A 12,595-nucleotide genomic window follows, 5' to 3' on the forward strand; every position below is an offset into this window, starting at 1 on the left:
CGTGCATACACACACACAAACACGCACACACACACATACATAAACATGCACAAACACACACACGGAATTGTGTACAACTGATGACAAATTATGTATTATTGGGAACCTGATATTCCTGAGCTATTCTGTTAGAAAGTTAAAAGCCAAAATACTGCAGATTCTGCAATATGAGACACAAACATAAGAACATAAGAACATAAGAAATAGGAGCAGGCGTAGGCCATCTGGCCCTTCGAGCCTGCCCCGCCATTCAATAAGATCATGGCTGATCTGTCGTGGCTCAGTTCCACTTTCCCGCCCTCTCCCCATAACCCTTAATCCCCTCTCTTATCAAAAACCCATCAACCCGCTTCTTAAAAATATTTAGCGAGGCAGCCTCCACCACTTCAACGGGCAGAGAATTCCAGAGATTCACCACCCTTTGAGTGAAGAAGTTCCTCCTCAACTCCGTTCTGAACCGCCCCCCCTTTATCTTGAGGCTGTGCCCCCTAGTCCTACTGTCTTTTTTGAGCGGGAAGAGTCTTTCCACCTCTATCCTATCCATCCCATTCATCATCTTATACGTCTCAATGAGATCTCCCCTCATTCTTCTAAACTCTAACGAGTACAAGCCTAGTTTATTCAGCCTCTCCTCATAGCTCAACCCCCTCAACTCCGGTATCAGCCTAGTAAACCTCCTCTGCACTCCCTCCAAGGCCAAAATATCCTTGCGCAGGTGCGGCGCCCAAAACTGCACACAGTACTCCAGCTGCGGCCTCACCAATGCCCTATACAGCTGCAGCAAGACCTCCCTACTTTTATATTCAATCCCCCTCGCTATGAAGGCCAGCATCCCATTCGCCTTCCTGACCACCTGCTGCACCTGCAGGCTGGGTTTTTGCGACTCATGCACAAGGACCCCGAGGTCCCTCTGCACCGTCGCCTGCTGCAGTTTTTCGCCACGTAAGTAATAGTCCTTCCTACCATTCTGGAAAATCTCAGCAGGTCTGACAGCCTCTGTGGGGAAGAGGTTGGAGCCAATGTTTCAAGTCTGGATGACTCTTCGAGTCTGGGTGACGTTGGCTGTATTCTCACTCCACAGAGGCTGTCAGACCTGCTGAGATTTTCCAGCATTTCTTGTTGCTGTTGGCAAATTCTCGTGTTCCAGGGTTTGATATTCCTGGGATATTCAGTACATTCACCCTTTAGTCAGCAGGACTCAAAAGTAGGAGACAAATTTCAAAGATTATAAAATTCTAAAACACTCATTTGGCCCCAGTTCTGGGCACTGCAGTTTTGGGAAGAACATCTTGGCCTTGGAGAGGGGGCAGAGGAGGTTCTTTAATTTTTAAAAAATTCATTCATGAGACGTGGGCACCACTGGTAAGGCCTAAAAGGTGGTGGCCTCTTTATACTGCTGCAATCTATGTTGCAAAGCGATAGATACAGTGCCATTGGCGAGGAATCCTAGGATTTTGACCCATCAACAGTGAAGGAACAGCAATGTTCCTCAAAGATGTAAAAATCATGAAAATTTTGATAGAGTGAATAAGGAGAAACTGTTCCCAATGGCAGAAAGGTCAGAGGGCACAGAGTTAAGGCAAATTCACAAAAAAGACAGAGGGGAGAATGAGGAGAATTGTTTGTTTACACAGCGAGTTGTGATCTGGAAAGCGCTGCCTGAAAGGGTGGTGAAGCAACCAGCTCACTTATGAAGTGACCACTGAATAGGCAAGTTACCTAAGGAGCAGGGACGGGTGAACTTTCAAACTGGAATTGGATAAATACGGCTCTCCTACTTTTCCAGGTCTCTCTCCTGATCGTCCTCAAATCGCTTTCACAGAAATTATTTTGTCACTTACCTGAGCCTCACCTGGCTGGGATCCTTGCTGCTCAGAGATTGGACCAGCCACTAAAATTATGTGCAAACTGCATTAACAGATGCAACTTTGCCGTTGAGATTAAAGCCCCCACCTGCTCCTCACAGCTGGTGACTTTTCTCTGCCTAAATTCAGGGAAGTTAACTTGGCAAACGACGCAGGAAAATGCAGAGCAAACACATCCCGACCCATTCCCACAGCCCCTGCTTTTGCTCTGAAACACAATGGTCTCAATTTCATATTAACAGAGCCACTGAAATTTCCAATTTTCTCGGTTGACCTGGTGAAGTGACAAGCTCACTTGTGAAGTGACCACTGACTAGGCAAGTTACCTAAGGAGCAGAGATGGGTGAACATAAAGAGCAGAAGCAGGAAGCAGGAGAATGTGGGCTCACCCCATTTTGCACTGTATGGGTATTGAGGAGTCACTGGGTAATGATCAGGAACAAGCCCAGAGAAACCAAGCACAACTGTCTCCCCCCCAACCCAACTCAGCTGAGGCGGGTAGACAAGAGACGCAATCTAAGGCTTCCTATTCTGTATGGCTCAGTTACAGAACCAAAAGCTTCTTCAGCACAAACACACTTTGGGAATTTTAACCATTCCTGGAGAAGTGTCCTGAAAATTCAATTTTGAAATGTTACCTGGAAACCTTTTCCCCCTCATCCCCACATAAACATTTCACTGAAATCTGGGAGGTTTTTACAACTTCAAACAGTGAACAGAAGGTAGGAGCCATGGCATCTCTTAGAAAGGAATATCTCAGAGATCCGGAAAGGAGTGTAAACTCTTGGTGTTTATGCTGCTCTCAGGAACGGGAATCATCCATATAAATTACACTGGCCACCAATGTCACTATTCAATAGGGAGGGAAGCTTAGCCACACAAAATTACTGTAAAATATGGTCTGCAAAATGACATGAGAATATGAAAGTCTTCAAGCCCAGAAGATCCAGTAGAAGGAGAAAAATTTTTGACACATTCTTAAAATTCAGTAGAAGTTCAGGACAACAACTCCCAAACCTCAGAAGGCGAGCGTAGCCCGTCTCACCCATCCGATAGTTATATTCTGTATGTGTGTGCTTTCAGGCGTTGCCAAACATTGTGTGTCACAGGATGTCAGTGTCATCTATGCTGATGCTGCTCCTTCGGCTGCTCGCTTTGGAAGCCCCAGGTGACCCCGAGGACAGCAAGGGGTCTCTGCCCAGGGGGGAAACCGTGTTGTCCATCATCAGCATGTCGTCCAGCTGGTACTGCTTTCTGCCGGGAATGTTGAAGGTGAGGTCAGTAAACTGGCTGATGGGGTCAGTGAAACCCAGCGAGCTGTCACAAAGCTCAAGGGATTGAGTAAAATCCAGTTGGCTTTGAGGAGGCTGCAGGTGGTGCTGCTGCTGAAAGGAGTCCATGATGTTTTCCTCATGTTTGATGGAGGGGCCACTGAGCTCTGCTGTGTTTAGCCCCGATGGTGAGATGGTGGGTAATCCATGTGCCTCAGCTTGCATCTCCAGTTCCTGCGTGTGGTCACCAAAACAAAATGGCTGCCATTAGAAATTTTATTAATATTGGAAGAATATTAATAAAAGTCACATTGCCTTTTGTGACTTCCGGATGTCCCAAAGTACCTTACAGAAAATTAAGTGTTTTTTTTAATGTACTCTATTGCAACATAGGAAACAAGCAACAAATTTGCACAAAGTAAGGTCCCATAAACAAACTGATAATGACCAGTGTTAAATATTTAAGTGGTTGCATGATTGCTTTAAGATGTTTAGTTTCAGTTTCTGTTTTGCGCAGAAAACATCTCTTTCAATAAATCTGTCGTGTGTTACTTTGAATCTACACGTGCAAACCAAATTTTTTTTTCACTTAAAACCCACAACCCCTAACACATAACTAAAAACAGATTATCTGGATGTAATGTTGGATGAGGACAAATATCCCCTCGGACAGCAAGGTAAACTCCCTGCTCTTCTTTAGAATAGAAGCAGTGTAATCTTTTAGTGACAGAACAGACAAGGTTTCAGTTTAGTGTTTCATTGAAAAGCACCTTCAACAGTGCAGCACTCCCTCAGTAAAATTCATTTATAGGTGGGCATTACTGGTTAGGACAACATTTATTGATCATCCCTAATTGTTCAGAGGGTGTCAATCACATTGCTATGGGTCTGGAGTCACATGTATGCCAGATCAGGTAAGGACAGCAAATTTCCTTCCCTAAAGGACATTAGTGAACCAGACGGATTTTTATGAGATAAAAGTAAATTACTGCAGATGCTGGAATCTGAAACCAAAAAAGAAAATGCTGGAAAATCTCAGCAGGACTGGCAGCATCTGTAAAGAGAGAAAAGAGCTGACATTTCGAGTCCAGATGACCCTTTGTCAAAGCTGGATTTTTACGAAGACGGTTTCATGGTCATCATTAGACTTTAATTCAGGATTTTTATTTCATTCAGATTTCACCATTGGCCGTGGTGGGATTTGAACTCTGGTCCCCAGAGCATTACCCAGGATCTCTGGATTACAAGTCCAGTGACAGTACCACACTGCTACTGCCTTCCTGGTGGCAACTGTGATTATGTACTTCAGTATCTAGCAGGGGAGATGAATCAGTGTCCCAGTGAAGAGAAAGCCATCTCCAAGCCTCAGCTGGTATTTCATTGTGAATGACTGTGGGCCAGCGTGGGGGGGATTTCATTGCGAATGATTGTGGACCAGCGTGGGGGGGGGGGGGGGGGTGGTTTCCTTTTCTTACCTGAATGCGAAAGCGGAGGTGACTGTTAGTTAACTCCAGCCTCTTTGATTGGCCCTCCATCTCTCTGGTTCTTTGCTGATCCTTCTGGAGTCTTTTGATGTATTCCACTGAGGCTTTCAATATTGTGCCCTTGTTCCAGCGGACATCTCTGCAGAAGCAATGACTGAGCATTCAGTGAAGGTGAAAACTGCAAACCAACAATATCACCACCTTGTAACAAACACAATCATCACTAAAACATCCTGATAGCCAGAAGGGTCAAGGGGAATAATAAATGCTTTTCGGCATTATCAGATAAAATATGTCCCAGAAAGAGATAGTGAATTTGTGTAAAATACACAAATGTATATCATACTGCACTGTAACGCAGGAGGGAAGTATGCAGTAAATGGCAGAACCCTTAACCTACAGAGGGATCAGGGCGTACAGGTCCACAACTCCCTGAAATAGGGAACACAAGTGGATAAGATGATCAAGAAGGCTTATGGCATGCTTGCCTTCATCAATCCAGTCATAGAGTATAAAAATTGGCAAGTCATGTTACAGATGTATAGAACTTTAGTTAGGCCACATTTGAAATATTGCACACAGTTCTGGTTGCCACACTACCAGAGGATGTGGAGGCTTTGGAGAGAGTGCAAAAAGATTTACGAGGATGTTGCCTGGTTTGGGGGGCATTAGCTATGAGGAGAGGTTAAAGAAACTTGGTTTGTTGTCACTTGAATGTCAGAGGCTGAGGGGTGAGCTGTACAAAATGATGAGAGGTATGGATAGGCTGGATATTCGGAGTTATTTCTCCCAGGGTAGAAAATGTCAATTACTAGGTTTATCGAAAAAGGGGAAAAGCTTAAAGGAGATATAAGAGGCAAGCTTTTTTACACAAAGGGTGGCAAGTGCCTGGAATATGCTGCCAGAGGAGGTGGTAGAAAAAGATAAAATAGCAAGTCAGTAGCAGCAGTGTTGACTATCTATAAGATGCACTCCTGATATTCATCCAAAGATCCTTAGACAGCACTTTCCAAACCCACAACCACTTCCACATAGAAGGAAGAGGGCAGCAGATAAATGGGAACACCACCACCTGCAAGTTCCCCGCCAAGTCAGTCACTATCCTGACTCAGAAATATCATCATTCCTTCACAGTCATTGGGTCAAAATCCTGGAATTCCCTCCCTGATGGCATTGTGGGTCAACCCACAGCACGTGGGCTGCAGCGATTCAAGAAGGCAGCTCATCACCACCTACTCAGGGACAACTAGGGATGGGCAATAAATGCTGGCCAGCCAGCGATACCAATGAACCACAAATGAATTTTTAAAAATGGTCCTGACATTGGCAGACCAGTAATATTAAGATGGCGAGTTTCTCTTGACCAACCTCTTGTTCAGATATTTGAATTTCACCAGCGACAAGGATGGATAAGGGTATTTTGTTGAATTTTCCCTGCTCCTTTGTGGTCTATAACTACTAAATACATGAAAACATAGTGTGAAAGTTTTAAGTTTGGACCAGGGTATTTTACATTCCAAATATCTCCTCTATACATATTTTCATTAAAATATCCTTTAACGAATGGAATTATGTTAATGCATGTTCTCTGACACACTGTCACGTTGAATCATATTTTATTGATATCTGGGCCAATGAGATGCCTCATCCATCCTGTCGTGGCTTCTTTGCAATTCCTGAGCTCTGAGCTCCAGCCCAAACTGAGGACAAATCCGAGTCTGATGAAGGATCATCCAGACCCAAAACGATGGCTCTGTTCTCCCTCCACGTAGGCTATCAGACCCAGCAGCTGCAAAGAAACGGCGATATATTTCCAAATCAGGATGGTGAGTGGTTGGAGGGGGATTTGCAGGTGGTGATGTTCCATTTATCTGTTGCCATTTTCCTTCTAGATGGAAGTGGTTGTGGGTTTGGAAGGGGCTGTCTAAGGATCTTTGGTGAATTTTTGCAGGGCATCTTGTAGACACTCCAGCAAACGTAAGCAGCAGTACCAGGCATCAGCAGAGTAAGTGTCTACTCACAGGTCATTGGATTTGGGGATCAGCATTCCCAACTCTTTAATCCGATCGTTGATGTTAAACCTCCGCCTGCGTTCGACTGGTGAGAAAAGCAAAATCAAGGTGAAAATGTGGACTTTGAATACATTTCTACAGCTTAATTGGTTCTGTATTCCTGCAGTGAAGGTCATGGCCTCTCTGAGGCAGGAGATTGAGACTGCTATAGAACCCCCATGAGGGTCACCAGGGGACAGCAGGAAGCCGAGACCACCCCCTTTTGTGTGTGGGTGTTCTGCTCTCTGCCCAGCTCCCCTCACAGTGAGACAGTAACATTTCTAACTGAGTGTGGGCTTGACACCTCTGCCAACACGCACTCCCCCATTCAATTAACACCAGATAGTCAGCCCACCGTTCAGTTTCATAGACCCTCCACCCCCATCACCTCAATTTAATTCTCAGATTCCAGTCTCCCAGGACTGACTGGTTTTGGAAATTCTGGGAACGATGGCCGGGATTTTCCAGTTCTCCGTGGTTTGGCTTTCTGGAGCATTGCCATTGGTTGGCGGATTCCCGATGGCACAGCCAATGAGGACAGGTTGAAAGAGACAGTCTGAGTCCTGGACCAGTGACCCCCCCCCGCCCCTCCCCCCCCCGTATCCGAATATCCCAAATCATCTCAACGAATAAAAGAGGTGGGCCAGAATTTTACGATGCCTGATTGGGTGCGCACCCCACCTGAAAACTGCGCGAGTGAAACTGGGTGCGCATCCTAACGTCATCTCACACACTGACATCATGAGGTTAGTGGACATTCCAGGGGAGTCAGAACTTTCCTGCTGATAATTAAGGCCATTAAAAAGCCTCGTAACACCGAGTTTATGTTGCCCGTGCCATTTTGCTTCAGACACGTGGGGCAGTAAGGGTAGGCGATTGTTACATTCTCATCAATTTGCTATCCAAGGCCGGAATAAAAGGCCCCGGAACACGAGCAGTTCTATTTTATTTGTGTATTTTGCTGCTGATACTTTTCCTTTTGGTCGTGTTAATTCTCTCAGCCTATTTACCTACAGATCTGTGTCAAAGTTCGAACAATATCGATCACTGAGTCCAAACAATGAAAACACTTTTACAATGAAAAGACGCTTACAAAAGCCTTGAAAATCAAACGCCATTTGGAACATAGCCACTGTAATTATCGTAGGCGGGGCAGGGAGGAGGGTAGGAGGGATGGGGGTTGTTGAGCTGAGGGTAGGGGCTCTCTGACCCTCGGTCTCCCTGTGACCCAGCCTTCATTCTGACCCAGCACAGACACTGCAGCTTTCGGAGGCGTCCCCTCTCACCCAGTGGCCGATGGACAAAATGACCAAATCCCGGCATAAATAAAAACAGATTCTTTTAAAAAAGATTTCCCTACAAAGGGGAACAGCCAATCTTCAATTGCAGTCCTGAGTACCCCCTCCTTCACTCTGCCTCCCTCCCTCACCTTGCCCACAAACTGGGCAGTCCAGAGCTGCAGTAATATCAAGCAGAGCAGATGCCCCCTTGATGCCAGTTCTGTTCTCTAGAGGTCAGTGGCTTATGGGTTCAAGGCCTTCTTCAGAGAGCGCTGAGTGAGCACTCTGGAAATTCGGCAAAGATGAGATGTCGGCTGTTTGGAACATCTCGAACTCCAGACCCTGAGTGAGTCACACCTAACCCTGTCTTCATGCACAGTTCCCACTGGATGGGGTTCAAACCTCACCCCCCAACGCACCCCCCCCCCCCGACTCGCAGTAAGTGAACAGATTGGTAAAGGGTCAGTCGGGGAGATGGTTACTCACTCAGGTTGTGATTGTCTTTCTTCTGTCGCTCTTTAGCCAAAGCTCGAGCTTCTGCATCTAGCCAAAGACAAATAAGCATCAGCACGATCACCGAAAGCAGACACCCGATCACACAACGCCACAACTGCTACCTACAGCCCACAACAAAACTCACCCTGGGCCTCTGAGTAAATATCCTCTGGGATACCGCACTCAGATAATGCCTTTTAGCACAAATCATTCTTAGAAGAGAATAGAGGCGTTCCAAGTTTGGAGGTGTTTCAATCCAGTAAATAAGGCAGGTGGAGCAGTCAAAGACAATCAACAAAGAACCAGAGGTGAAATGGGGAGAATTTTTTGAAAGTTGTGATGTTGAATGTGGAAGTAGAACCCTTTGTCCCAGAAGGCTGTGGAGGCCAGGTCATTGAATGTCTTTAAGACAGAGATAGAGAGGTTCTTGATTAATAAGGGGGTCAGGGGTTATGGGGAAAAGGCAGGAGAATGGAGATGAGAGAAATATCAGCCATGATTGAACGGCAAAGCAGACTCGATGGGCCGAACAGCCTAATTCTGTTTCTATGTTTTACGGTCTTATGGTTGCATGGAATGATCTGCCTGAAAGGGCAGTGGAAGTTGACTCCCGGCAGCACGGTGGCACTACTGCACAGAGCTCCAGGGACCTGGGTTCGATTCCCAGCTTGGGTCACTGCCTGTGTGGAGATTGCACGTTCTCCTCGTGCCTGCATGGGTTTCCTCCGGGTGCTCCGGTTTCCTCCCACACTCCAAAGATGTGTAGGTTAGGTGCACTGGCCACGCTAAATTGCCCCTTGCTGTCCCGGGATGCATAGCTTGGAGGGATCAGCAGGGTGGCTAGGTGAGGGTTAAGGGGTAGGGGCTGGCTGGGATTGTTGTCGGTGCAGACTCGATGGGCCGAATGGCCTCCTTCTGCACTATAGGGATTCCATGGATCCTATGATTCAGAACTGATAAATAATTGAAGGGGGGAATATTCACAGGGCTATTGGGAAAGATCAGGAGAGTGGGACCAATTAGATAGCCCTTTGAAAGAGCCAGTACAGTCACAGTGGGCTGAGTGGCCTCCTTATTTGCTACATGATGCTGAGATTGTATGAAAAGGGTCAGTACAGTCTGGAGGGAAAGTACTCGCTGTTCCGCTATGAGACCTGAGACAGCGGATACAGAGGGAGAAACTTCCCCATCCTGCTCACCATGGGACTCGCAGTGGCTGGGGAGGGAGGGGCGCAAATCATGCAAAGTTCCGTTGACCTCGGGTGGGATTTTCCAGTGTTGGAATGAGCGCAGCTGGAAAATCCCAGTCCTGGTATTTTAACAACTGGAACGTGGGCGAAGTGTGAGGAAAGGACGATTGGGGAAAGGAGAGTTGTTTTCCGCTAAGGGACACAGAGGATTACAGAGCAAATGTTCTGGTTGGAGAGGGAGATTAGGAGGCTTGAGACGCAAGTGGAGAAGTGACACTGTGAGGGTTCCAGACCTTTAATCAGAACCATGCCAACTAGGAGATGTGAGGACCTCCTGGTCAGACATTTCATTGCATGATCTCCAACTGCCTGATTCATTTCCAATATTTTTATAATTAATAATTAAAGATTAAAGCATTGGGTTTTTTTTTGCTTTCCCAGGTCTTATTCAAGCCAGCGTCTGGGGGATAAACCTTCAGTTTCTGGAAACACCAGGCTGATCCTGAAGAGTTGCAGAGCTGATTGTGGACTTGTTTCTATTCTTGCTTTTTTAATTAGTGTCACAAGTAGGCTTACATTAACACTGCAATGAAGTTAGTGTGAAAATTCCCTAGTCACCACACTGCGGCGCCTGTGTGGATACACTGAGGAAGAACTTAGCTCAGCCAATGCACCCTAACCAACATCATTTCCTTCTAAACACAAAGAAATACTTTTAGAAAATCTCTCAAAGTTCTCAGACAGCAGAGAATGTGTGAGAATGTGTGTGCAGTGAAGGAGGAATTAAACATGACAAGGAGGAAACGTGAAGTAATGGTCATCGGACAGGAGTCCAGTAGGTAATAGCTGTGTTGTGTTAGACAAGAGGTCCAAGAAAAGAATCTCTCATAATTCTATCACAGCTTTCACAATCACAGCACAATAAAACACTTTATTACCAATAAACTACTTCTGGAGTGTAGTCACACTTCTAATGTAGGAAACATGGCCAGTAATTGGCACCAAGTAAGTTCTCACATGTCCATGACCAGACTATCTGTTTTTGTGATGTTAATTGAGAAATAAATATTGACCGAGCGGCAGAAGGGAATTCCCCAGGAGTGGGGCTTGAACCCACAACTTTCTGATTGAGAGGCCAGAGGAAGTGTTGGGAGCAAGAGGCAGGAGTGAGCAGCAAAAGGGAAAAGTGATTCAAGAGGTGTCAGTGAACAGATTCAAGTCAGACAGTGAATAAAGTCCAGAACAAAGCACAGAGTCAGTTCACTCACAGGATTCTAGATCTCTGCCTCCTAACTACACCCCCTGGGTCACAGAGACTCTGTCTCTACTCTTTTGTAAAACAAATGAATATAAACTCATTACCAACCCCTTAAAGGAGCAATGTAACAGAAACACAAAACTTTTAACAGAAACTGATCAAATTATATTAAAACATGGCTCCCCTGGGCTGCTCATAGAATCCCGACAGTGCAGAAGGAGGCCATTTGGCCCATCAAGTATGCATCAACTCTCTGATAAAGCATCCCACCCAGGCCCTATCCCCATAACCCCATGTATTTACCCCACTAATCCCCCTAACCTTCACATCCTGGGAGACTAAGTGGCAATTTATCATGGCCAATCCGCCTTTGCACATCTTTGGATTGTGGGAGGAAACTGGAGCACCCGGAAGAAACCTACGCTAACACGGGGAGAACATGCAGATTCCACACAGACAGTGACCCAATCTGGGAATCAAACCCGGGTCCCGGGTGCTGTGAGGCAGCAGTGTTAACCACGGTACCACCGTGCCACCCTTTGGGCCATTCAGCCAATCGGGTTTGCACCAACTCTCTGACAGGATGTTTGATGATGCACCCAGCCCATTGGTTAAGGAAGGAACACCAATATTTTGGAGTGGGATTTCAGGTTTCTGGAGGTTGGTTTGAAAGGCTGAGTGGCAGCAGCAGCTGTGCCTGGACCAAACCTCCAGAGAGGAAACATCAACCATCGCCCCACAGTACCTCATCACCAACCCCAGACATACTGACCTGGCATTCTCTACCCCTGGGGAAAAGACTGGTCTGCTGTGCACCCATACTGCTCTGTGTGTGTGTGTGTGTGCGTGTGTGTGAGTGTACGTACGTGTGGGGGGTGCGGTGGGGGGGACACTGGGTTACAGTAAGGCTGAAGGGAGATATGTTCTGCTTATCGCTGGAACAATCACAAGAGGGCAACTGGCCAATCCACAGGGTGGCACTATTGCTCCATTTTCAGCTGGCAGAGAGGTGACGGTAGCTGACTGGGAGTTTGGGGGGTGGGTCTCTGGTGCCAGGCAGGAATCTCGAGGAATTCAGCCCATCAGGGGATAGAACGAACATTAGCTTTAGTAAAGAGGAAGGACATGGCCGACCTGAGGCACTAATCTCCCAAAAAATACTCTTCATGCAGAGATCAGAGTAATGAAAGGGGCTGGAGTAATTCACTGAGAACGGGTTATTTAAAAGAAGGTTGAATGGAGATGTTTAAAATACTGAAGGGTTTGAACAGAGTTGACGAAGAGGAGTTGTTGCCAGAGCGGGAGGCTGAGTAACCAGAGGACACAGAGTTACAGCAATAAGCAAAGGAGCCGGGGGGTGGGGGTTGGGGTGGGGGGAGGGGTTGGGGGGGGTAGGGGGGGGGGGTGGGTGGCGGGGGACAGAGGGGAAGGATTTTATTTACACAGCGGGTTGTGATCCGGAAGGCGCTGCCTGAGAGGGCGCTGGACACAGATTCAATCAAAACTTTCAAAAGGGAATTGGATAAATAACTGAAGGGGCAATCTTTGTGGAACTATGGGGAAAGAGCAGGGGAGTGGCACTAATGGCTATATCAAAGAGCTAGCACAGACACAAAGAACTGAATGGCCTTTTAGTATTCATTCCAGGACATGGGCATCACTGGCTGGCCAGCATTTATTGCCCATCCCTAATTACCCTTG

General features: G+C 46.5%; 1 protein-coding gene across 4 annotated transcripts in view; it reads right to left on the reverse strand.

Annotated features, from left to right (window-relative positions):
- Positions 1 to 970: 970 nt before the first annotated feature.
- The window catches only part of tfeb (transcription factor EB), a 114,105-nt gene continuing 102,480 nt past the window's right edge, over positions 971 to 12,595 (reverse strand). For 3 of the 4 annotated variants that reach the window (XM_080209667.1, XM_080209665.1, XM_080209666.1), the window contains 4 exons: positions 8,438 to 8,494; positions 6,642 to 6,717; positions 4,612 to 4,759; positions 971 to 3,370 (listed from right to left, as the gene is read on the reverse strand). In XM_080209667.1, coding sequence (XP_080065793.1) covers positions 2,969 to 3,370; positions 4,612 to 4,759; positions 6,642 to 6,717; positions 8,438 to 8,494 — 683 coding nt within the window. In that variant the 3' untranslated portion in view covers positions 971 to 2,968. The remainder of the gene's footprint in view (positions 3,371 to 4,611; positions 4,760 to 6,641; positions 6,718 to 8,437; positions 8,495 to 12,595) is intronic. The other variant, XM_080209668.1, reaches the window with a different exon arrangement.

This window comes from Carcharhinus amblyrhynchos, chromosome 22 (genome assembly GCF_965287045.1).
Source record: "Carcharhinus amblyrhynchos chromosome 22, sCarAmb.v2.hapA, whole genome shotgun sequence".
Classification (NCBI taxonomy): Eukaryota; Metazoa; Chordata; class Chondrichthyes; order Carcharhiniformes; family Carcharhinidae; genus Carcharhinus; species Carcharhinus amblyrhynchos.